Raw genomic sequence first — 26,635 nt, 5'->3', positions numbered from 1 at the left:
AAAATATCTGTAGGATGTGGAAGATTCATCAAACTGCGAGTTCTTAACAGCAGTATGTTACTGACCGACGGTCAGAGGAGTTACAGGCTGTACTGTGATAGTCTGCCTTTGTGTTTAAAAATAATAATAATTTGGATTTGTTTCTTGCCGTTGCCATACCGCCAATCTATGAAACTATTCTTTTCTTTTTACAAAAAATGAATTATATTTTTCAAAATATAATGAATTCTGAACTAATGCGTGCTTAACACTTCTTCAGTCTTTGATAACATCGTTTCCTTTGAAAGAAAAAAACTTGTTTGCTCCCATAGCATCAATCGGAAGGTTTGTATTAAAAAAAGAAACATGATAACAAAGTCAGTTGATTTCTGAGGAATTTGCTCCATTTCCTAGAAGCATTTATTAGTGTCAACCTGCAAGTCAATAGGCACTGAGAACAAAACTAACATCCTGGTTATATGCAGTACATGGCCATTTTAAGCCTGTATAATTAAATGAAACAATTTCTCTAGGAATGCAATTCTAAACAACAGTGTAGCGTAGTCATTAACATTATTTCAATAAGCCAATACACAGACTAAAGTAGAAAAAATACCAAGACAATACTAAAATAGTAATGCACTCTTCGTTATGTAACATTTGATCGAGAGAGTCAACATCAGTTATTAAGTGCACTGTGAACGTTACTACCACACTGTATCTCTCTCGCTGTAAAAAAGTTCAAAGTAGTGTCCTGGGACAATCGTACACTTGTATGAACATAAATGGAAGAGTAGCATTTGACCAAACAGAACATTAGGAATGTAATGTACGCTACTATGCATTTAAAATTGTAAACTAACATTCAAGTATCAAGTCGCAGTGTCTGAGGTCATTACTGTAACAATAACTTATAATAAAAAAAAAATACAGTTAATATTTCAATAAATAAACACATCCACAGATTTTTGCTGTCAAAAATGGTGTATAAAAAGTGTGATGTTATTTTATAAATAGAATACAATAAATACATAAATAAATAAATACATACATTAAAAGATAACCTTAGAAAATAAAAAATTAGAGCTCAGTAGTCCTTTCTTTCAAAATGACTGTGGGGTTGATATCACTGTGGGATGTGCTTGAGTTGATGATCATGGACCCCGTTTCTTTCACGTCGGGAACATGAAACGATGCCACCGGACAGGGGCCCCGGACGTTATTGCAAACGAGCCTCTGCAGCGAGGCGGTGTTGACAATGTCGAAGCCTATGCTACCTCCGAATGTGCTCGGCTTCCAGTACTCCGGGGAGCAGATGGGGTTTCCCAATAAGCCCTTGAGGGAGAAAGGGGCGCCCATCTCCACCATGGTCTCTCCAAAGATGGCATTTTCTCTTGGTTTCTCCACCAGCAGACCCGGGTAGAGCTCCACAGCGTCAACGTGACCGTAGAACTCCTCAAGCAGTGCGGCCATTTCTTTCTCTCCTGAGTAACAAAAAGGAGGGCATAGTTTTAGTCAGGATCACCAGATCAGCAGCTGCAAACCTTGCTGCTAGTCTAAATATGAGCTCATTGTTTTTACTGATTCAATTTGAGCAAATAGTAGATAAAGATTATGTCTCGTCTTGACTTTACGGCTTTCTTCATCTTGTCTCCTTTACAAGCATGCACACACATTCATTTAGTTATTCTCCTCTCAAGCAGAAGATCTCTCTCTCATCTGTTTATGTCTTGCTCTCTGTGATGACAATCTGCTTACACTATCTTTAGATGAAATGAACATCTGTTTTTTTAGAGTCACAGGAAATAAATTCCTATGCTCCAAAGTTGCTGGGGACTCCATACAATTTCTTTAATAATAATTAATCTGGGATATTAACTTAGATCTCCCGATCTTTAGCACCTGGGCGTGTTGTTCAAGCTCGCATTCCTGAAATCAGTTCATGAAAATGCTTTTATTAATTTGGCCAAAGGCAACTTTTCCTTTCACGCTATTTGGATATTAACCTTTTAAAAAATCTTCTGCAGTGATCCTTGTCACTTGCAAGTATATAAAGTATATATATTAGGCTTTGTCTCACCTGTCATGTCTTCAAAAGAGGTGTAGGGCTTCATGGAGAATCGTTTCCTGTAGGCGTTCAGAGACTGGTAGCGCATTTTTCTGCTGTTTTCAATGGACTTGATGGCCACATACATGACAGGTCCTGGGACATTTCGGCCACCAGCAACCTAAAAACATGAAGGGAAAGTCAGTTAATCTGCATTAAAGCGAGAATGGTGTTACAATTTAAATCTAAACAAACAGTTCTTACCCGTCCAGCAATCTGATTGGTAAACGACTCCACAAGGTTTCCGATGCCGTGCTCGGTCACTATGGAGGTGTTAAAGACAAACTGTTTATAGTTGTAATCACTCTCCTCAATCTGGAAAGTATCAGGCATCAGAGGGTGCCAGTGGTACAGGGTGTTGAACTCGGATGCAATGCGATTCTGGTACTGGAAGCGCTGGTTGAACAGCAGCTCGGGGTCAAACTTGAGCTTGAAGTTATAGCCGCTCAGGTGCTGCACGTAGTCCTCGATCACAATCTTGATGGTCTCGCCTACAGGGCAAAAGAAAACATAATGAAGATATTATAGGCGTTTAAAGTCCCTCAACTTAACAATGTGCTTTGCTTTTTAGAGACGTGAAACCTCCAGTGCACAAAAATATTTGCACATTCATAGATCCTGGCCGGAGAAGAAGTAGCTGCAATTTAAAGAACTTTTAACTAAGTAACTTGCTTTATTGGTGGAAAATCCACATCAGACACAAATGAAGCAGTGTATTTTAGGACTGTTTGTATCCTTAAATCATTTTGGTGATGACTAATAGTTGGTTAGCATGCAGTGAAGTCCTGAAATTAATAACTAAACATTTCCTCTATCTCACAGTAGAGGTCAAATGCTCCACTGTGTGCAACAGGGTTAATGGTTAACGAAATAAAAAAGTACAACTTCCTCCTTTCATACTAATTACACAAATACTATGACATCACATATCTTTCTTGTTATTCTGACTTTATTTTCCCAGCTTACATAACAGGAAATATTTTTAAAACCATAGACTCACCAATCAGAATGAGCCGTGTGGTCTGGAAGAGCCTCTCGTCGTCCCAGTCAGGGTGGACCTCCTTCAACACATCACACACCCGGTTGTGTTCCCGCAGCCAGATGGTGGCGTACATCATCAGACCGGGGACCAGGCCGAATGCCTCGTGGCCCACAGCGAAGCGGTGAGAGTCGGGAACATGAGGAGGGTAGTGCATTTCAGCGCCCACTTCCTTTACTGTTGGAGGGTACACCTCTCCATCCAGGATCTGCAGAGTTACGCAAGAGAAGAAGAAACTGTTGGAAACTTGTGTGGTCTGAAGCATTGGGCTGTTTAAACTACTATCCATCGGTCTCTTCTCCTACCTGATGTTTAAGCTTGCCATCCTTGAAGAGTCGGAGCTTGTGTTGCCTCTCTAGCGTGTCTCCATAAATGTGGCTGAGGTCCACCTGAAAGCAAACAATTTATTAATTCACAAATCTTTGTCCCCCTTTCCGGACTAAAATCTGATGAGGCTTGAAATCTGCGATGCTTACCCCATGACCTTTAGCGAGGGTAAAAGCAGGTCCTTTCTTCATATCAGATTTGAAGAACTGGTGGGTGAAGTGCTGTGCGAAGAACGCAAACATCAGACTGGTGCCCTGCGGGTCCGGAATAAACTGTCTTCTCATTAGAAGCTTCTCAGCCAATAGCTTAGCATCAGGTAGCTCCTTTTTACCTGGGGAGGCAATTGAGGACATAACAGTAAGCATACAACACTACAATACAGAATCATTCCAGTTTGGATAAAAATGTGATGATTTACTTTTACTTGTAGGAAAATCTATGACTGAGGTTAACTGTCCTCGTAAGTTCCTGAGACACGTTTAATGTGATCTCATGTTCTTTAGCTTTGGCTTGCTGGAACAGGTTTTACTGTGCCTTGGCACATTTCTGCTCTGTCAATCCAGCAGAAGGGATCAATTTTTGCACTGCTCGTGACGTAATGGGGCCAGGCTAATCTTGTTCAGTATTCAAGAATCTGAGAAAACTGGTTTTCCAAAGGCATCGAGAGTGTACTCACCTACTACTCCCATAGGGGTTGGGCAATCCTCTGGCACCGGTGGGAGGGATCGTGTATAATAGGAAAGGTTGGAATAGGCCTCCCAGCTTTTGTAACCATAATCCGCATTGAAAGTTGGAGGACTATCAATCAAGTGGGATCGAGCTAGAGGAAAAATAATAATAATTTAAATATTAATGCAAAACGCCACAACTACTTATTTCAAGCTGCTGTACAAGTTATTGGATGTGTTATGAAACCAATCCATCTTTCACTAGAGATGCTTACATGTCAGCACATATCTCATGATGGCATCTCTGAGAAATGAGATGTTGTTGATGATGTTCCAGAAGCCCTTGAAGTGAGTGAGAAGATAATGGACAGTGTTGGGCGATGGCTTCAATGATATTTTGATCCAAGTGAGGAATTCAGCTGTAAAAGCAAAGAGAGAAAGTTAATTATTGAACAAATCACCACAACAATTACTTCGAACTTTTGCTTTCTCCTCATGTGTGCCATTCATACTTACGCGATGTGCAGTTTTGCCCATGATAGCCTGTCCGTGTGCAGTCACACTCGTAATTATCTGTTCCAAGTGCTGTGCAAACACCCTTGTTCTGACATGGCTCTGAGCAACATAGGTTACCTGTGACAGATAATGTTGGAGGGTACCTCATTAGGTTTGTAATTCAATTCAGACACCAGAACACATTTGTTAGAAAAGCTTAAAAATGTAATTGAATCAAAAACACTACACTATTTGTTCTACAATGTAATAACACCTCTGAGCGAATGGCATTTTAACCTTTTAGTGTTACAGGCAGATATGGATTTTATTCCCATAAAATCCATATCAACATAATGAGTGGTTTATCTAATATAAAGATACACACAACTAATAGAAATATAAACGAAAATAAATCTTTAGGCACCAAAATCCGAACTTTTAAGGACTTTTTTTAGAGATGTAAAATCAGATTTTCTGTTTACTTACCCCCTTCGCAGACAAGAACACCCAGTGCCAAGAGGAATACCGCAAATGTAAATCTTTTCATGCTCCAAGTCTTTGTCGGATCTCGTTTTTTTTTTCCTTCTCTCTTCTTTCCTCCGCAGTGGTGTCGCTCTGGGGCGGAGAGTTTTAGTGTCTCAACCTACTGATCGGAGCACCTTTATATGGCTGGAGAAGTGTGACGTCACCTGGCCAGTCCTCGCATCTTATTTATGAATGATACAATGACGGGGCTATGAACACGTCGAATAACGCGAGGACTTTTTATTCTTTCACAATCGCAATCGGATTTGGGTCTTTTAGTTCACCAAGCTGATTTTACTGGCAATGCTTTCTTGGTCCCGTCTTACTTTTACTTATTTTCTAATAAAATATTGAAATTAATTTATAACAAAAGAAAGTCTGAAAAGTTCCAACTTTCATATGTCAAACTGTACTTATTTCAATGCAAACGGCAAGTTGTAGAGCGAAGTGAATTTACAGAAATGCATTTTATTATTTGTATATATTTAATGAATGTAGCCTATCTTAAGTGTTCACTTTTACAATATTAAAAATACATTTTCAAACTAAACACCAGATGGTTGTGAGTTCAATACCAGGACTGTCACCATTGTGCTCTTGAGCAAGGTACTTAAGCCCATATCGCTCCATGGAGACTGTCCCTGTAGTTAGTTCACTGTAAATCGCTCTGGATAAGAGCGTCCGCTAAATGACCTGTAGTAGTAATAATAATAATAATAATAATAATAATAATAATAATAATAATAATAATAATAATAATAATAATAATTTAAAGAGAAATAAAATGCAATTCCTCTAAAAGATTGTCTAAATGAATTATTGTTCTTAATAACAATGCTTTTTGAGAGCATCTGATGGCAATACTGCATCGAGAAATATACACACAATTAATAATCGTGTCAAACAGACATTTTTTTATCAATAATTGGCATCGAACATGATAGATAGATAGATAGATAGATAGATAGATAGATAGATAGATAGATAGATAGATAGATAGATAGATAGATAGATAGATAGATAGATAGATATATATAGATAGATAGATAGATAGATAGATAGATAGATAGATAGATAGATAGATAGATAGATAGATAGATAGATAGATAGATAGATAGATACTTTATTAATCCTAACGGAAATTTAGGAAATGAGTTGGAAATATTTAGGAAATGAGTTGGAAATGACCAGCAGACTGACCCAAAAAGGATAATTGTACTACTATGCTAAAATTTAGCATATTTGTCACGCTCTAAGCAAGTCAGGAAACAAATGTTTATTTTGTCACCCAATAAGTCTCTACGCGCCCTCATGTGGACATCGTTGCGCACGTTCGCTTTTGGTGAGCAGTCGTCAGCTGCAACTTTTCCAGCTGAGTCAGAATCTGACTCTCGTTCGTTGTTTTCCATAACTTAAGTCACGTTTAAAACTAACATTTGAAAAAGATAATTATTTTCGGTAGTCTACGTGTAATTAGTGTTTGCTAGAATGTTTCCCAATTTATAGTCCGTAAACGTCCTCACTGACTGACTGGAAGCACCTCCTCCTTCAGTGGTGGAACGATATCTCGACACATTTTTCAGGATTTGCTCTCCGGTTAAGGTACGTTTTGTAATTTCCATTATTTTACAGTGTAATGGTTTAGGACAGAGGTTTGAAGAGGAGACTCGGAGTTAGTGGTGGTTTAACCAGCGTCTTCGTGAGCAGTTCACTTTACGCAACTCAGAGGATAAGGAAACTGAAAACGTCCTATTGCCAACACTTACAAAGCAATAATGGTTTATAAATATAATTGGCAATAGCCTGTTTTACTCGCACACTATGGCAGATCACGGTGAACAGTTGCACATAGTTGCCAACATTCAAGTCTTTATATTCATAAATCTTTATTTTATTTCTTATGTTTCCTGTTTACATCATTGCAGATTGATAGCTTACACTATCATATCTATTGTCTTAAATTATCTGAGGCAATTCTATTATTATCATTGCATACTGCAAGCTCTCCTTGTCAGATCTGACCTTATTCTGCCTAGCTAATAAGAATCTGGTCAAACCTGTTCATATAACAAGTTTTGTATGAAGCCTATAATTCTGTAAATGAATACATTTTAATGACTTTTCTCTGTACTATTTATTTTTGGAAATGCACAGTGATTCATGCAGTGTGGGTTTGAATTATTATTTTTTTACTTTCAACCTTTGCCTTGCATGTCTCAAGTAGGTTTACACTTATACAATAGGAGATTTACTGTATGCCTATAACACCTATAATTTACTGCAACTGTTTTGCATCATGGCTGGTTGCTGTGTGTCTCTTTCACTTTTAACGTCCCCATATGAAAATGTAGTGCTGTGAAGCCACTGGGTTATTTGGCACACACAGGACTCAGCAGCCTGCATGCACTCATTGTACGCTGCAGAACAAGGGCAGAGTGAACTGGCACTTGCAAAAGTTGGACCACTGATGCAAACTACGTGACCAATACTGTGAACACACAGACTCCCTACGTGCTCTCAGTCCCCTCAGTAATGATACGCTTTGGTGAACAGCTGAGAAAAGGCTCGCTGACCTTGATATGCTATCACCAGCACACACATATACTCTCTCTCTCTCTCTCTCTCTCTCTCTCTCTCTCTCTCTCGCTCTCTCTCTCATACATACACACACTAACCCTGTATGCAAATCTCTTATCAACATATGTGTATTCAACCACCGTACAGAGAAAGCCTTCATGTTGCTAAAATAATCCTCTGACTACCTCCTCGGATGCACCCGTGAGTGTCTATATATCAGACACTCACACACACTTCCCCTTGCCTCTGTCAAGATGCAGAACTCTTCACTGATCAGCTTTGGCTGTGAGAAGAAGGTATCGTCCTTATAAAAAGATACAGTAATATGCTTGATTATGGTGTGGTGGTGGTGTGATGGGAGAACAATATTCTGTCGGTCTGTTAAAGCTGTACTCCTGAAATTTCCAGGTTCCAAATGCTTCAGTTTCTTGACTGAGATATTCTCTTGAGTTAAACTTCATATCTTGACGAAGGATTTCCCGAGGATTACTCACCTGACATAATGGCTTCCAATATAATTGTGAGTATTGACATGCAAAAATTTGCCAAGTAACAGAAATAACAGAAATGAAGAGATTCCAGTTGTTTTAATCAGGGTGCAAATTATTGCATAGCGGTCATTGGCTTTTTGGATTTTGTAATTATACAGTAGAATGAATTTCACCATATTGCTCCAAAGCAAAAACTAAACAGTGACGCAGCAAAGATTAGCATGACATAATCCATGTAGAGTATTTACAGGTTTTAAGATTTGTTGAGAAAAGACTGATAGTTCTAGATGCCTACAAGGCTGACGCAAAAAACAACAGCACAAAGAAATGCAAAACAATTGTTCTTAATCCAACATGTGGGTTCAGTAATGGATATCTAAGAAGGACAAAGGAAACACTGTTTAGAGAAGAATGACCTCCAAAGATGCCTGTATTTTAACTTAGTATCTCATATTCTTCAACAATAAAGAGCGGTGGCCTAAGCACAAACTTTGAGCTGGCCTTTTCACTAAATGTTTGGTAAGAGTTTATAATACAGCCTGAGATTTACAGTGTCATTTCATTGTATGAATCAGGCACCAATAACGTTCTTACTTTGGTTGCTACAGGTACTTACATGTAGGTACATTGGTAGAAAACAAGACTATGGGGAGCAAGGGAATAACAATTGGGCGAGGAAAGTATTTTTGTAAAGGCTAGTTACATACAGGGTACAGTAATAAGGAACATACCTGCAGTTTGGGGAAAATGGTGTTCATGACACTCATATTCTGTAACTAATGTATGTCACAGTTACCGTTTACCAAAACTGCGGGGCTACAGTGAGATAAAAAGGAAGCTTTTGGGAAATCTCCCAAATTGACAATCCTGGAGTTATAGTAAAGTAGTGTTGGGTTAGAAATCGTTTATGGATTTATTTGTTTATGTTCTTTGATTGACTTTTGCCGTTTCCTCATGACAGTTCACAGTTAAGGTTTCACGAACAGGAAATCTTGTTTTCATCTGACAATAACTGCTATTATAAAATGTTGTCCAATTGTTTATTTCCTTGTTCCCTATTGTTTTCTTCTTCCACTGTAACTACATTTAAGTACCAGTGTTGCCATCTGTTTAAAAAATTAACATGTTGCTGTCCTATTGCAAGGAGAAAGTCATTTTTGATCAGTGTGAACACAGCTGGAAAGTGAACCCTGAATTAGAGTTTCACATGTGACAACCAGTGTCAAACTGCCGAAACCCCAGAAGTTCTCACTGATTGACACATGAATCTGCAGAGAATCTGTCAAAATCATATTTCATAACTTACTATTTCTGCTTTCGCAGTATGGATTATGCACGTATGTTTGTCATTATGGTTGGAGTGATTTTCCGACAAGACAATGAACTGTACTGAATGAACGTTGTATTGCAGGTGGAGCAGCAGTTTTCTCACAAATTCACAGTGACGGTGGTTCGAGCAGAGAGCGTCACCAAGGGAGCACTGGGTGACCTGTGTGAGTCTCGATACGTTTTTCCCACTTATTCATGTTCTTACATTCAAACATATTTTTGCGGCCAGTTATTTAGAACATGCTGCATGCACATATTAGCTACATGTATGTGTTTGTTATTTTCACTGGAATTTACAGAAAGGTATTTTAGATAAAGAGGATTATTTTCACAAACAGTAACACTGCTGATTGTGTGTGTGTGCGTGTGCAGTGGACACCCCGGATCCATATGTGGAGCTGTTCATCCCAACGGCCCCAGAGAGCAGAAAGAGGACCAAGCATATAGACAACAACATCAACCCAAAATGGAACGAGACCTTTCACTTCATATTAGACCCAAACCAGCAGAACATCCTGGAGGTTAACACCTGCATATTATTTTCTAGCACAGTCTGTACCAGTTCAGGATGTCAAGCAGTGATGTAGTAGAGAGTAAAGCTAAATATCATATCATCATATATATATTTAAGTAAATGAATCATTGTCTGAAGGTCTACATTGATCATTGTTTAATTCTTGACAAAACTGAACTGCACTTAAACACATGCCAGAATAACTAATATGCAGCTCCTGAAATGTATTTAACCATTTGACTAATGATGTTTATTCCAATCAGATAACATTAATGGATGCCAATTATGTGATGGATGAGACACTTGGGACTGCAACCTATGAGATCACCAAGCTCAGAGTAGACCAGACAAAGATGGAGGCGTTCCTCATTGGCAAAGTAAGACATTCAATCACAGCAGACTTCAGTTTCATCATTATAATCTCATCTTTTCCTACAGGAGCTTCCTTTCAATTTTATTTAGTAGCCTATGTTTTCTGAAGAAATTAAATATGTGAAGATGGATTACAGGGAAATGTAATATTATACGATATAATATTGCATAATGCCGACTGAAGTAACTGAATGTGTACGGAGACTACAGTGTGTCAACAGAAAAACGGAGGTTAATTATAACAGATTGATTAATGATACACTTTTAAAAAAGTGTAAACCGATGAATTCACATTTCTACATAAATAATGCAATGATACTGCAAATGATACAAAACAAATTTGCTATTGTTTTACTAAACCATTCCCGTCTATTTCCTTCTTATTTTCTTTTACACATCATAGATCTTTCACTTTGTTTTTGCTTGTTGACAGAATTACCAACCACAATCAGATGCTCCTTTACTGAACAATAACCACATATCTTATTGCTTTGCTGTTTGACAGGCAACCAAAGTATACCTAGAGATGTCGCTGGAGATCTGGTATGTATTCCCCCCAAAAATTGTGTATTTATTATATTTTTATTTAGTTTCACAGCAATACTTGTTTGGCACAGTTCCCTCTATGATCAATCCAAAGGCCTGTGTGAAATGGCAATACTAATATTATTATGATTATGATTATGATTATGATTATGATTATGATTATGATTATTATGATTATTATGATTATTATGATTGTTATTATTATTATTATTATTATTATTATTATTATTATTTATGGGTGCAGGATTGTGTAGAAATCCGTCACAGGTTCAAGAATACATTACTAAAATTAGAACTAGAAAAGCAGCATGACTCAATAATAATAACAGGACTAGTGATAAAATGCATAGTTCCTGTTGCATCACTACAGGGGTTTTGTGGGAGGATTTGGAAACGCTATAAATGTTTGAAGGGTTTGTAATTATGAGAAGGTGAGACGTAATGACTGCATGTCTGTGGATGTGTGTTTCACCCAGAGGCAGATCTTATCTGAGCTAAAGATTACTTTCAACATCATCAGACGTGTACTTACACAGAGAGATCATACTCTCTGTGTGCCTCCTCAGAAGAACATTTAAAACATGAGTTTGGTCTTCCCACTATTACATTTTATTAAACCTTCGTTCTGTTAATTGTTGCTGCAGTACCAAACTGGACCTGCGGTTCAGCCATGCCCTGTGTGACAAAGAGAAGCAGTTCCGACAGACCCGCAGAGAGAGAGTAATGCTGGGCATCAAGAAGCTGCTCGACATGGAGAAGCCTCGTTTCCTCCCCAGCTCTCCAGAGGAGGTGGGAACAAAGCAACAAAGTCAAGTTTTTACATAAACTTAAAATGGCAACTGTTGGTGCTTGAAAACAGTCATTTTTGTAAATCTGTGAGTTGACAGCTTATTTTATTCAAGCACTCAATTTCACCATTCGTTTGCACTCTCACTACATGTAATGCTCGAGTGTCGAAATGTTTTACATGTGTCATGAAAAATAAGAGGCTGCTGCCTGTGTGATGACATAAAGGCAATCAGTTCATAATTAAATCATTCTGTTAAGTTTCAGCAAGCATTTAGACTTACTGATACTTGAAGATCATCTACAATCAGAAATGTGTTTTCCTTATGTTTTTGTCTGACCTGACTGTCTTTGCACCTCGTAAAATCTTAGATTCAAAAGTACTTACCTGAAAGCTTTGATAGTGATTTGCTGCTACTGCTGCTATTAATAGAGCATTTCAAAAGCCTCACCTCCACCCAGCATCCACCTGAAGGCTCTGAATCTACATTCCATCCACAAGCGAGGAAAGTTAATATCATCACTCCTCACTCCCTGCTGTGCAGAGTTTTCTTGTAGGAAATGATTAGGTCAGTGCCTAGATGACAAGTACCTACTCATACTCGTACATATTTTACGCCCCCTTTGGATTGGGGCTGGCTGTAATCTCCAGCCAGGCCTGCTCATGTCCTCAACATGTGCCGGAAGATCCAGAGGAATGAGATAACCAGCTACTGGCTTACACTACGCTACACCATCACTCAACTTCCTACCCAGTAGGACTCTCCTAGAAATATGTCTGCCAGAATATTCAGAACTGACCACGAGATAAACACAGACTGCAAAAAGGAAGCGATGTTATAAAATGAGAATTATGAAACTGTCGAACTTCTGAAGGCATAAGTGAAAAAATGTTGCGAAAGTATGGCGCAACTAACACCCTCACTGTATAGAGGGCACAGGAGGGAAGTTACTCAACCTGAAAGAATAAGAATGAATGTGAGACTCATACTATAAACAGTGTAGTATGTAATTATGTGATTAAGCGTGCCTTTGTCTTCTTCTTCCTCACATTATGAATGTCTCCTTGTTGCAGGTGCCGGTGATAGCCATAGCTGGCTCAGGAGGCGGTTTCCGTGCTATGGTCAGCTTCTCAGGTGTGATGAAAGCCCTGTTTGAGTCTGGGGTCTTAGATTGTGCCACATATGTCGCCGGCCTTTCTGGATCCACTTGGTCAGTTTTTATTTCTCCTCATCTTATCCCCTCTTCTCTTTCGCTGACCCCTTTTATTTCTAAAAACACTTTCTTTCTTTATCTCTCTTTGTTATTACGGCTTTGTCTCTTTTGTGCTTTCTGTCTTTCTTTCCGACTCGACTTTGGTGTGGCCTCCTCCCTTCTCTGGCAAACTCTCCTGCCTTCCTCTGCTGGTACGAAGCTGTCATCAAGCGAGCACCTCTGGCTTGTTTCAGTCTCCATCCTCACTTATTGGATTTAACTTCATTACAAGTGCAGTATCTCCTAAAAACCTTGATAAGAGCAGAGGGATTTTATTGTTAACATTTTACATTGCATTGAGATTTCAATGCCTCTTTCTAACTTGTTTGCTCTTTATCTCTGTAGGTACATGTCTACTCTATACTCTCACCCAGAGTTTCCAAATAAGGGCCCAAAGGACATCAACCTGGAGCTGATGAAGAGAGTTAGCAGTAACCCACTGAAGCTGTTGCTGCCCCAACACATGACCAACTACATCCAGGCACTCTGGGCCAAAAAGGCCTTTGGGCAGCCTGTTACTTTCACCGATATCTTCGGTATGCTCATAGGAGAGACGCTTATTCCTGCGGTAAGAGCCGCCTGGCAGCTGTTTGTTGATGGAATTCCTGATTTCTGTGTCTTTATTTCTTAGCAGTAAGTCAATCCTCCTCTTCCCTTCAGTTCATGTTTCATTTCCTCTCTAATCTTTTGAACTGACATCCCATTTTTACTTTCATTTTGTGCTGTTTATTCCCCTCCATTTTGACTTCTTCTTTTTTACTTATAAAAAAACCATGACAAAGACAACTCCTATCTGCCGAGTGTGAATATAAATGACTAAAAAAAATGTGTTCTCTCCTACCAGAGGATGGACATCAAACTAAGTAGCATCCAGGAGAAAATAGACCAGGCCCAGAGTCCTCTTCCTCTCTTCACATGTCTGCATGTCAAGCCCAATGTTTCTGAGCTCATGTTTGCAGGTAAATGTCTTTTTGTAAATATCTGCATGTGCCTTTATGTTAAATTGTATGTTGCATGCCCCCTACAGAACTATTTTGCATATGTAATAAGTAACTTGAGAGATGGCCAACCAAGCGACACTTATTTCCTTATAATGCTCCATTGTAGCCACAGAGAGGAAGTGTCATGATGTTGTGGGCTGTCAGCTAATGATGTCTGCCAGATAGCAACTGTGCTATATCGAGGAACTGAGCTGTGTGCACAAGTCTCATGTTAAAGTTTCCCTATTGTTGATGCAGCCTAAACAGCAAGTGTAAACTAAGCGAAACAACATAAGCTAAATTGTCCAGTGATCGGACAGATCAGTGAATATACACTATCTACTGGCTCCAAAACCAAAAACCATAGTATTAGACTCTAGTGATAGGGCACAGTGCTACAGTTTGTTGCTTTACATAAATAACAACATGAAAACATCTTAAAACATAAGGCACATTTCACTTTGACAACATGGCAGCTTTAAAAAAAGAAAAAACCTTAAGAATGAAGCGGGTGACGTCCTTTGGAGACACTTTCTGGAGTTCTTCTGTAAACAATGACGAGGAGTAAAATGAAAAATCATCATTATAGCTGCAATTCCATTTAAATCTTCAAATCATTATTTATTGGATGACATTACACACTAGTTTCTAACTTAAGGAAATGTCCATCATCCAGATCAGTAATTGTTAATGTTGCTGTTACAGTATGAAAGTTAATTAATTTAATGTTCGAAGAAGGACCAAACTATACGTTTTAAACTGTTTCTGTTTCAAACACACATACAAAAGCTCATGAAGCCAAAGAAAACGGTGATAAAAATAATCTAAAGATCTCAAATGACAATTTGTCACTTCGGGTGTAGGAGACATAAACATGCCTGCCACACAATTGTGATGACAATAGCGAACTGGCAAACTACCTCTGGCTGATGAAGTGCCATTGTAGTGCAGTGGCACTGATCGGGGTGAGACCATACTTAACTTTAAAAAAACTCAACTTCAAAAATGCTAAGTCAATAGAAATGTGACTAAAGTAGTCAAGACTACTCAGCATTTTCTTGACACTCCTCTTACCTAAAATCCCTGGTTTCTTTATGACCCAGCGCAAAGGAAAATACCATAACATCAAAAGACATCTTAACATAAAAAAACAGACATTTCACATTTAATAGGCAATGGTTGTCTTAAAGGTTAGAGAGTTGGAAGTATTTCTGTTGTATCATTTATGTGCATTTGCGCAACTATTTGTGCTTTCATGCCTGAAAGTTTGTGTATGTGACAGCCGCTTTAAAAGCTGCTGCAAATGCGGCCTAATGACTAGTTGATATAGAGAGAAATGTAGCCAGGGCTTGAATAACCCTGTTGTGACCTTATTGACCTCTGTGGTTCCACTTCTTTCCCTCTCTGTGTATGTATTGTGTATGAATCCTGTTTTCAGGTACAGTGTGCAGACAACACAGATCTTAGCTTACTGTATATTGACTTGTTGACACTGGAAACTGAAGACACTTCTATTTAACTATGAATACAAATTAGTTTTCACTAATTCAATTCAAATATTGTTTTTCTAATTTCGATGTGGAATGCATTTTTTGGGGAAGAGGGATTTAATTGAAAGTGGCCATTTCCTCAAAAGCTACCGGCAGCCTATATTTTATATATTTTTTTTTTCCTTAAATATTCAGAGCAATGAGCAGTGTGAGCATAACATTTTAAAATGTCTGTGGTTTACTGATTGTACATGCATTGTAATTCTAGTGTACAAATGCATATTGAGCAGAGGTATATGGTGATCATTCCGTTACATTAACACTGAAGTTTCAACCTGCAGACTGGGTGGAGTTCAGCCCGTATGAAATTGGGATGGCAAAGTATGGCACCTTCATGACCCCTGACTTGTTTGGAAGCAAGTTCTTCATGGGAACCGCAGTAAAGAAATACGATGAGAACCCGATTCATTTTCTGATGGGTGAGAAAGATGTTTTCATCCGACTCTGTCAGAGCCGTTTACATTAGTAAACTTACTAACTGTATGTTTTCACTGTCAGGTGTGTGGGGCAGCGCCTTCTCCATTCTGTTCAACAGAGTGCTGGGAGTCAAAGACACAGCTGGAGGCAGCACCATGGAGGAGGAGTTAGGTAATTTCTCTGTTTCTCTTTCCACGTTTGTTTGTTTTTGTCACTGTTCTGATTGGTAAGCTCTAAATAATGCTTATTTGCAGGTAAGTGTAAATCACTTAATTGAATGCATTTGTTTGATTGACTGGAATGTCACAGGAATCTTAATAATCATATCATAAGATCTTCATCAGCAGATGGAGATGGTTCATTTGTTATGGAACTGTAGATGTTCAAGTTTCCATTTTTCAGAGCAATGAGATACAATCAAAAGCTCCAAAACAGCCACTAAATGGACCCTTTCATAATATTGTTTTGTCTACTTTACGCATGTATTTCTTTTTTTATTAAATAAAAAAATGTACCAACAATTTAAGAATAAAAAATATTGATTCACAATGATGCAGTATTATTTATTAAGTGTACTACAGTTTATAAATCAAAGACTATTTTTGGTTTGTAAATATATTTATATTTATATTAATCAAAAACATATTGTGTTTACTTATGCACTTGCCAATAAAAAAATGTTAATCGAATTAAAATGGATCCATCCTTGCAGTATACGTGACAATACATTTTAAAATGAGCTCACCTGATTTGAAGTATGAGTATTATAAGTATTATTTTCACAAAGTTCGACACCTGTATCCTCACACCTTTAAAAATAGCCAAACTAAAAGGAGCTCATCTGATTTAAAAATGTGAAGTATGTGTATGTGTTTCTGTGATGTTAGGACAACAGTGTATTAGCTTTCCTTTGAATGTTCTGACAGCTCATCTGATGTTTGTTTGGGGTGACCTTTAAACATTCAAACACACGCTGCATTGGTTGTACAAAAGTGCTAAGAACATCTCCACCCAGTTAAAGAATGCCCTCCTTTATCAGGTGTACAGCATTTCACTGAAGACTTATTTTGGTAGAGATAAACAATAGACAGTGAATTTGATAATGTCCCACAGCTGAACAATTCCTTCAGGTGCAATGTTAATATGTGGTATGACTTAGATTGAAAAGCTTATTTTGAAGTTGTAACCTGATGAGTGAAGCTTGTGTATTACAGAGCAGATCAAACCACAGCACATCGTCGGAGAAGACAGTCTGGACAATGATGACGAGCCACGTAAAGGTGAGATAAGTTATAAGTTATGCATGATTCATACGAGGAGCTTACAAACAGACACCTTATTGTGCAGTATGATTACATTTGTTATGGCACAATCGAGATGTGAGATTTTGAATAGTGTGAGTAAACATTTTGACACATTGTTCGGTTGCGTGGAAAGTCGACGCCTTAACACCTTTTTTTACATTTTGGTGGTAATGTTATCATATGCATCTGTTAGTGTCACGCAGCTGCATCAGAACAGCTACTGTGGTTTATTTTAGGACACGAAAAAGTGCTGATACATCGAGCTTTCACTTGTAACTCTTGGGTTTGTAGACTCCGAATTGTATGTTATAATGTTCACATGTTGGCCAACAGTTTTTGCTCTTCATGATCTTATTTATAATAATGTACAAGCCAGAATTTAGGAAGTTAATGCTTTTTCTTCGCAAGTGTGATCTTAAGCTGTGAGTGAAACTATAGATAGAAGGAAAGAGGACAAGTGAAAGAAAGAGAAGGGGTGCAGTAAGATGGGTGATTCTTAATTTTTTTAAATAAGCACCTGAAAACTTGCTCGTAAAATTACTTAATTTGCAACACTAAATATAAACATTGTCGTTTTGTTGTTCAGGTGGGACAGAGAACCAGGAGGCAGAAGACGAGTACCATCGCACCGCTCAAGCTAGCTGGGCTCAACGAATGTTCACGTCACTATTCAGTGACTCATCCTTATTCAACACAAGAGAGGGCCGGGCCGGGAAGGTAACTGAATATGTTCATTCACCATGAAACCATAGAAACACTTCATAGAAAAACACTGCATTCTTGTTTCCTTTTCCTGTATTCAAATTCTCAACAACCTGTTTCCCTTCATAACCCATCTCACCCTGTTGCCAGGTGCATAATTTCATGCTGGGCCTGAACCTGAACACCAGCATCCCGATCTCTCCAGACACTGAGGTCACGTGCCAAGCCCTCCCACCTGAGGAGGAGGTAGACGCTGTCACAGGTGAGAAGGGTGGTCACAATTAATGCTTTTAGACTACATTTATCAAGGAAATGAAAAACAGGACATTTAACATATTGAGGTTTTGATTCTCCAGTTTATTGATAATCCTGTCTGGCAATGTTTAGGAACTGTATCCAGCTACGGTAGGAATCATATTGAAATATATTGAAATGAACTGAAAGACATGTAAACACTCCGTCGAGCTATGGGGAACTAGTATACTACTAAAGAGTTGGGTGATCATTCTCTGTGAGTTCATCCCTACTAGCAACTTCTTTCACATTACATGCAGCCATTCTAACACATTGTCAATATAAAAATAAAGTGCAGCTTTTTCTAAAACATTTAAGTAAGGCACATGTGTGGTTTGACATTTTCAAATGATACCCAGCCTACTTCCATTGAACATTACGTTGAGTCATTGGCTCAGTTATTCAAAATAAAATTTGGCTGCACACAGAAGAAAATGTCCCAGTCATGTGCCTGCATCTTTTGTTTGATTTAATGTGATTTTCTCAGACCCAGATGAGTTTGATCGTATTTACGAGCCTCTGGATGTAAAGAGCAAGAAGATCCATATAGTGGACAGCGGCCTCACCTACAACCTCCCCTACCCTCTCATTCTGCGGCCGCAGCGCGAAGTCAACCTCATCATCTCCTTTGACTTCTCTGCACGACCCAGCGACTCCAGCCCCCCCTTCAAGGTCAGAGACTATTTGTTTTACAGTTGTGAATTTCTAAAAATGTGCAAACAGGGAATGATGAATATGTTCATTGTATGCCACAGGAGCTCCTATTGGCAGAAAAGTGGGCTCGAATGAACAAGCTTCCATTCCCCAAGATCGACCCAAAAGTGTTTGACCGGGAGGGTCTGAAGGAATGCTACGTCTTCAAACCAAAAAAAGGCGAAAAGAACTGCCCGACTGTCATCCACTTTGTCCTGGTCAACATCAACTTCAGGACATTCAAAGCACCTGGTAAGTATGTGCATATGTGGAGGTTTCCACAGCATGTGTGAGGAGGAAAATATGCCACGGCTGTATTATTATTATAAGGCTGATTTACCGTCATGGCACATGAGGCATCTCTTACTGGAATTATTTTTTCAACCTTATTCAGTGCGCAGCAGAACGTTTTTTTATGTTCAGCCAAAAGTTGGACCCCTCAACTGAGTGACTCTAACCAAAAAAAAGTCTCTGTTCAAGGTCGGTGTGGTTTTGTGGTGGAAATGGTGTGTCTGTCTATAAGCCTACCTGCAGTTATTGAGTGTGAGTGTGTGTTTGCAGACGCACAGATGTGGCCCACGGTATGCTCAGTGTTTTAGGAGCTGCTCAGTGAGTTATGGTTCCTAAAGGAGCCAGTTGCCGGTAGGGAATCTCTCGTTCCAGTGGGAGAGCTCTTTGTGTAAACATACCATGTATCATGAGCCATACAAAGACTGCCTCTTTACATTTGGTAGGTCATCATCAGCCCAAATGCTTCCGCATTCTGTTAATGGACGGTACATAAGCTTTTTGCACACAAACCCAAAACACATCTGAGGGAAATATACCATAAATGGACTTCGTGTTTCCTGGAAGTTATACTGGCCATTATGGAGTCGTTTACTATTGTATGCATTCATTTCCCAAACCATTTTCCTGCATGTGGTCTTTAATAACTGTAGCAATAAAAATTACATGATGAATCGGGTGTGAATAGAGAAACTTTTTGGGATATTGAGTGGGAACGTTCATTCTTTCATTAATAAATGTACAAAATAATACTGAGAAAACCCTACAGAAGTAAATATATTTTAAGATTGTTTTCTCACAGTATATTATATAGTTGACAAAAAAAGCTCCCCTCATGTCTAGTATTAGTCTAGTGTTCAGCTAGCTTCAAAGTTGAGTTTCTAAGTTCGTTCTTGGTCTCATCAATCAATCAAATCAAATTGTTGTTTCCAAATCAAGAATGAACTTCAAAACTCATCAAATCAAATCATCGTTTTTGTGGATTTATTACCTTACTTGCTGACTCTTTATTTCCTTACAGGTGTTCCCAGAGAGACTGAGATGGAGAAGGAGTTGGCTGATTTTGACATCTTTGACGACCCTGAGTCACCATTCTCCACCTTTAACTTCCAGTACTCCAACGAGGCCTTCACCCGACTCCATGACCTCATGGAGTTCAACACTCTCAACAACCTGGAGGTCAGTTTTGTTGTTATGGTTTTACTACGGGATGTTTACATGGAGGGATACAAAGTTGGCGTAGATAAAGGAAACAATAATGATGCTTACAGTTTATGAGACTCATCAAAAGGATAAACAGAGATTTTCATGAATCCTTTGTTAATCCACCTTCATTCAGTGGGGAAGTGTCACATTTTTGCATTGTCACCACACACATATCTGTTTGTTATGCAACATCAAAAATGCCTGATCCCAAAAAGAGACCGGATAGTACAAGTTTAGTCTAGTTCACAGTAGGTGTGTTACTGTGAGCACTCAGAATGACTTTCACTCACTGTGTCTGACTTACTTAGTAAGGATTCAAACGTGATGCAATGTATTTTTTCATTTCACTAGAAGGTCAGCCCATTAAGACAGATTTATACTGTCACTAGAGATTAATGCGGCATTCATTGGATGCATCTTTGTATATTTAAAGCAGTGTAAATCAACATATTAAGCCATGCTAGTGGCTCTAGGGATGTTGGTCGGTTCGCTACTACTACTACTTTTTTCTCATTGAGGATACATTATTGATTAATACAATATGGCCTTTTTAAAATCCATGTATTTGTCCCCTGTAGGTGATCAAAGAAGCCATCAAGGACTGCATCGTGTCCCGGAAGGAGAATCCCTTGTGCAACTCTCTTCCCTTCTCTCTCAGTGAAATCCCGAAAAAGAAGTTTCTCAAAAGAGATCCTCATGGAAAACCCTGGAACCTCTTTAGAAGTACTAACCAGTAGCCCGATCTAAGACTTTGGATAAAGCAGATTTCTTTTGTAGATTCTGTCTTAAAGTAAAGCATTTTCTTTTTGGAAAATGCTAAAATGTTGAACTCTTTTCTGCATAATTTGAATCATACTTTTTGCACAAAGAACCCTAACTTTTACTGGTAAAACCCCGTTTGTGAAAAAGACTGGATGTTGAAAATCAACATTTACTAAACACTGCAGTGTCACTAGATTGTTACAGCATCTGGCTCCATCACAAACAACAGGACATTGTTTGTGGGTCCTTCCTTTTGTTTTTATATTTACTGAGAAACTATGATATCTCTTAGTTCTTCATGTGGGAAAAAAATATCCACCTCAGATCCAAGTGTTCATTCACTTCACTTAAATGCATAAAGTGCATTTTCTATTCCAATTCACGTGGACACCTCTTGGCTTCAGATCATGCTGACGAAAGCATTTGCATATTTCCTATGACTGTTTATGCAGCCAGCCATGTCTAAATTGTGTTTGGAGCTGTGTGAATGCACTGTAAGAAGCCTCACCTGTACCAGTAACTGTTTGTCAACTTCTTTCCATATTGACTGCAGAACATGCAAATCACCATGTGTTTTTCCTCTCACCGCGATGGCTTGTGTAATCCTGTTTGAAAACATTGAAGAGGAGTTTGTAACCATTGGTTTTGTTTGATGGCAACTCCTAAACACGCAACGTGCAACCCCTCTGGATACCTCAAACATCTCAATGATGCTTACCCACCTACAGGGAAAGAAGCACTCCCTGCTCCATTGTAGGGAGTGCCTCATATTAAAGCCACCATTTTGTAAAAACAAAACTTGAAGCCATAGAAACGGCCCCGCTTCTACTCTTTCTCTCTATCTCTAGGTGTGTTTATTTTCATGATAATGTTGTTTCAGGCATTTTTTTTTCTCTGGGCCATTTCCTCCAATAAACTCAACTCGCTGCAGGACTCCCTGAACGCCCCCTTACAATGAAGGGGAGCTTAAGTCAGGCTCGGGGGAGGTGGTGAGTGTGATCACGAGACTCGCTCGCAGCTGGAAATGATGGCTCTTGGCGGCACTCAGTGGAATTTAACACACTACACCTACACCTGCAGCAGAGGAGGCCTGGAATCTGACACACTACACTTCTACCTGCATGGGCCCAAAGGCTGCATACAGAGCAGTGGAATTTTAGTCTGAAGCACCTTCAAATACTAAATGCTCATATTTCAACCCCGCTGGTTTGGAAGAAACTGAGAAAACAAAAAGGAAGTGTTCTGCAGTCTTGCTGCAGGGATTCATGACCCACAAACCTTTGTATTTTGCAGATAATTTGTGTCGGTTTTTGTTTGTTTATGTTTCTGCAGTCAACAGCATTGACTTAGGTTTCATTTAAAGATTAGGTTACATAAATAAATCCAAAGTCATGATGACGTCTGGGCTGGGGGGTAGGATGGCGTATGGTTGAGAGTAAGGAGTCTAAGTTCAGAATGCAGAGCTGTTTTATATTATTTGTAGGTTTCGTTGTCTCTTTGTTTGTGTTGTTTAAGCTAGGACACGGATACACACAACATGGCTGGGGTCGGGGGGAATATATTTATTTATGTATATATATATATATATATATATATATTTATATATATTTCTTTTTATATATATATATATATATATATATATATAAAATATATATATATATATATATTTATATATATATATATATATATATATATATATATATATATATATATATATTTTTTTTTTTTTTTCTTTTATATATATTTATATATATATATATATTTTATAGCCTCTTATTAAGGTAGAGTGATTGCACCTGAAGGGGGCGATTCCTAGGCAGGAGGCCTCAGGTGTGATCACTTAATCTTTTGTTGCCTTTTTTGTTTTCAGCCTTAAAAGCTAAGCTAACCTTATATGTAAAAAGAAAAACAGATATGAGAGTGGTGCACATCTGTCTGTCTATGTTAATTCACAAACAAAAGAAAATAAGCACATTCCCAAAATGTTGAAATAGTCTTATACTCAAAGCAACAAAACAAGCATTCAGACTGTGTGAGCTATCATGTTACACTTATATTTTTATTTGTAGCATAAGTTTAGTTAATTTAGAAAGCATTCAGAAGCTGTAGAAATTATATTACATTTTTATGATCTTTTGACAATGTTTACAAATGTTTAAAATGCTAAACGGTCGGTTCTAGGGAATCGAGACGTGTACATAAATACTCCTGTGATCCTGTGTCATTAACTGTTATAACTGGCAAAGCACGACATACATAATGTTTATGTGCTCCGTAAAAAAGGACGATAATAAAAGAGAGAATTTATCTTGTGTATAATGTTTTCTGTGAAAATAATGATATCCTTCCTACTTCTGTTAGACCCCTCCTGAAATAACATAGCAGATAAGAAAAAAAGTGCAGGGTCGCAGTTCTAGCATGTGCTGTATCCTTATGCTTTTATATAAAAAAAAATATTGTGTGGCAGGACTAGTCTGTATAGATAGATAGTTTGTTAGACAGATCTTTTACCCACATGAAACTGTAAGCTTTGGGTTGGACTGTAACTGGATGTGGAATCCATTGTTTGTATTCCTGGCTGTCTGACTAACATGATCAGACCCTCAGTGATGTTAACATCCACAAATGAATACCTGAAAACAAAGCTTGTTTCATTGGAAGAAAAACATGTTCTCTCACTCATTCCTGATCATCCTGTCTCAAAGTTACAATACCTGTTTAGAGCATGTTGACATTATTATAACTCTGACGCACTTGTGAAACCTTTCAAATCAAGTGACTTGCATATAATCATTTCACACATAAAGATCAGTTCACTAGTACTGAGGAGTAAGATTTTGAAAATAGTTCTTGACTAAAAGTCAGAATATCTATCTATCTATCTATCTATCTATCTATCTATCTATCTATCTATCTATCTATCTATATCTATCTATCTATATATATATATATATATATATATATATCTATCTATCTATCTATCTATCTATCTATCTATCTCTCTCTCTCTCTCTCTCTCTCTCTCTCTCTCTCTCTCTCTCTCTCTCTCTCTCTCTCTCTCTCTCTCTCGGTGCATGCTGGGAGATTGGTTGTGTGAGTGAGACGCTGAGCGGGTGCTATTTCGATACTTTCTTTTTGTTTATTTATTTAATAATGGGTTTGATTTAACTTAGTTCATTGGTGACAGTTTGATTTACTTTACTTTTTGGTGCGTTTTGGTGGATAGTTGGGGTGCTTTTGCCGTTTTCCCCGGGATTATCCCGTATTTTTCCTTCTATCCCATTTTCCTCACGTTTAAATATTTTCCCGTAATTATCCCGTATTTTTAACCTTTCAAAAAAAAGAAAAAGGCCTAATTAAAAAAAGTGTAAAGTGGCCTCCGGTAAAGCAGGTAGGCAGTATTATGTTTAACATTAGCTGAAAAACGTTATACGCCAGTAAACACACAGAAGAAGAAAACAGGAACAATAACACAGAAGAAGACGAAAACATATGGATGAGAGTCACAGTGAACGGGAGATAGACGGAGACGCAGTTGTACCTGCCAAACAAGTTAAAACTTTATGCAAGTAACTAGACAAATGCGACTCCTCTCATTTGTCCAGTTACTTGCATAAGGTTTTAGCCTTCCATTATTTAATAAAAAGAGTCCGGCAAACTTGTACTTTTTGTAAAGTGTGCCATTCAGATGTTATCATCGCACACGACGGAATAAGCGATGTTCGCCAGCATGAACAATCGTCCAAGCACAAGCACGCACTAGAGGCACAAAAACATACACTGTCAATGGCTTCATTTGTGACAAGAACTGTGTCGGAGGCAGACCAAGTGACCAAAGCTGAGGGAAAGATTTTCAGTCGCAGTGTAGCGGACATGTTTCCCGACTCTGCCATCACAAGGAAGTCCTCGTCGGGGGGAAAAAGCCACACAACTCATCAATCATCAAATAAATTGATGATAATAACTAATAAATAAAATTCATATTTTACATAAACATGTATTTCCTGAATGTATAGGCCTATACCCGTCCCTTATATGTTTACATTTACATTATATGGGTAGGGGCTGGGGGGCTGAGAGCTGTTTAAATATGGGCGGAGTCCGCCAAAAAGATTCCGTTATTTTCAAATTCCAATGTTGACAGGTATGTTTATATGATACTTAATCGAGATGCAGAGCTCAACCTCCGCTTCCACGTTAAAGTAGATGATTATTACGTGATATTCGCCACTTCTTCGGTTATGAAATGTTTTGGTTGCGGCTCTCCGCTGGGGCGGACGGTGGCCGCTCCACGCATCGCGTCAAGACGAAAAAAAGGGAGAAAAAGTGCAGGGGGAGTCAGGTGGTTTGGGAGGAGAAGAGGTAGAGGAGGTGGGTGGTGTAGAAGAGGCGGGTGGGGTAAGAGTAGAAGAAGTAAAGGAAGTGGGTGATGTAGTAGTAGTAAATGAGGTGGGTGGTGCAGAGGAGGTGGGTGGGTTAAGAGTAGAAGAGGTAAAGGAAGTGGGTGATGTAGTAGAGGAAATGGGTGGTGTAGGAGAGACAGAGGAGACAGGTATTGTAAGAGGAAAGGAGGCGGAGGAAATGGGTGGTGTAGGAGGAGAGGAGACAGGTAAAATACAGGTTCCGTGGAGTGAGCAGGTAGAAGAGGCTGAGATGGAGGAAGAGGCAATAAAACAAAAACCTGCAACAAAACGGAAAAAAAAGAGTAAGAATGCATCCAGTGATGCTAAGAACAGTAAAGTCGGGGAGGATAGACAGTCAGGAAGCAGGGACAGGCAGAAGACAGTTTTAGTGAAGAGGAGTGCGTGTCAGACAGCAGCGACATCCCTGGTTTTACAACAGCCAGAAAAAAAAAATTATACGGCTAAAATGTTGAAAGTTTTCCTCCAACAAACAAAAAACCAACACGGAGTAAAAGTGGAGGATTACTTTCTGGATTTAGTCGTTTTTATTACCTTAGCCAGATTCCATATGAGTCTGGCCTCATTGACCAGGAGATTTTTAGATTAAAAAAACTTGTGCTTACTGTAAAAAAACAATCAAACAGTGATGATGGGTGTTTTAATTAATTCATTTGTTTTTCTTTTTTCTTTTAAAATCTCAGCCATGGATACTTTTAACCCTTTAACACCGAACGTGTCGTCGGCGACACGTTGCCCAAGCGGAACTTTGAATTACCGTAATTACGTCAGGGTTTGCGCTATCGAAAATATTTAAATGGTTTCTGAAGGCTGAGACTCTGCGCTTTACAGCATATATCGATTCATTACGGTAACTTCACTTACGGCTCTTCCGGAAGCCCGCGAAACAGCGCCTTTGTTTTGAGCGAATACACACAAAGTGCTGGAGAAACACAGACAACACAGTGGAGAAATAGAGCCAGAAAACAGGCAGACGTTATGTAAATCAACGTGATAGACTGGAGGAGGG

At 38.6% G+C, this 26,635-nt stretch overlaps 2 protein-coding genes across 3 annotated transcripts; one reads left to right on the top strand and one right to left on the bottom strand.

Moving 5' to 3' along the window:
* Nucleotides 1-361: 361 nt before the first annotated feature.
* Nucleotides 362-5,352, bottom strand: ptgs2b (prostaglandin-endoperoxide synthase 2b). The gene is made up of 10 exons (XM_029429201.1): nt 5,102-5,352; nt 4,637-4,753; nt 4,396-4,539; nt 4,129-4,272; nt 3,602-3,783; nt 3,431-3,514; nt 3,087-3,333; nt 2,291-2,577; nt 2,060-2,207; nt 362-1,463 (listed from the first exon to the last, which is right to left on the bottom strand). Exons 1-10 carry the CDS (start codon nt 5,160-5,162, stop codon nt 1,060-1,062), a joined length of 1,818 nt encoding a protein of 605 aa, XP_029285061.1. The 5' UTR covers nt 5,163-5,352; the 3' UTR covers nt 362-1,059.
* A 1,143-nt stretch (nt 5,353-6,495) lies between these two features.
* LOC115006750 (cytosolic phospholipase A2-like) lies at nt 6,496-22,538 on the top strand. 2 transcript variants are annotated; one of them, XM_029429197.1, is made up of 19 exons: nt 6,496-6,742; nt 8,126-8,237; nt 9,620-9,701; nt 9,910-10,058; nt 10,315-10,428; nt 10,929-10,966; nt 11,614-11,758; nt 12,831-12,967; nt 13,355-13,577; nt 13,854-13,968; nt 15,821-15,958; nt 16,038-16,127; nt 17,171-17,236; nt 17,847-17,977; nt 18,113-18,224; nt 18,744-18,928; nt 19,012-19,201; nt 20,259-20,416; nt 21,022-22,538. In XM_029429197.1, the coding sequence occupies exons 2-19, from the start codon at nt 8,220-8,222 to the stop codon at nt 21,178-21,180; spliced, it is 2,250 nt and encodes a 749-aa protein (XP_029285057.1). In that variant the 5' UTR covers nt 6,496-6,742; nt 8,126-8,219; the 3' UTR covers nt 21,181-22,538. The 2 variants fall into 2 exon arrangements, with proteins under 2 accessions (XP_029285057.1, XP_029285058.1); XM_029429198.1 differs by lacking the exon at nt 6,496-6,742 and adding an exon at nt 7,925-8,013.
* The last annotated feature ends 4,097 nt before the right edge of the window (nt 22,539-26,635 follow it).

This window comes from Cottoperca gobio, chromosome 4 (assembly GCF_900634415.1).
Source record: "Cottoperca gobio chromosome 4, fCotGob3.1, whole genome shotgun sequence".
Classification (NCBI taxonomy): Eukaryota; Metazoa; Chordata; class Actinopteri; order Perciformes; family Bovichtidae; genus Cottoperca; species Cottoperca gobio.
The sequence above is the reverse complement of the archived record's forward strand: the minus strand, read 5'-3'. Positions and strand labels throughout refer to the sequence as shown.

Coding starts and splice junctions, on each gene's coding strand:
- ptgs2b (XM_029429201.1), bottom strand. CDS start 5,162: ATGAAAAGATTTACATTTGCGGTATTCCTCTTGGCACTGGGTGTTCTT. Junction 4,754..5,101: donor TGTTCTTGTCTGCGAAGGGG/GTAAGTAAACAG, acceptor TATCTGTCACAG/GTAACCTATGTTGCTCAGAG. Junction 2,578..3,086: donor CACACGGCTCATTCTGATTG/GTGAGTCTATGG, acceptor TTTGCCCTGTAG/GCGAGACCATCAAGATTGTG.
- LOC115006750 (XM_029429197.1), top strand. Junction 10,059..10,314: donor ACCAGCAGAACATCCTGGAG/GTTAACACCTGC, acceptor TATTCCAATCAG/ATAACATTAATGGATGCCAA. Junction 16,128..17,170: donor CACCATGGAGGAGGAGTTAG/GTAATTTCTCTG, acceptor TGTGTATTACAG/AGCAGATCAAACCACAGCAC.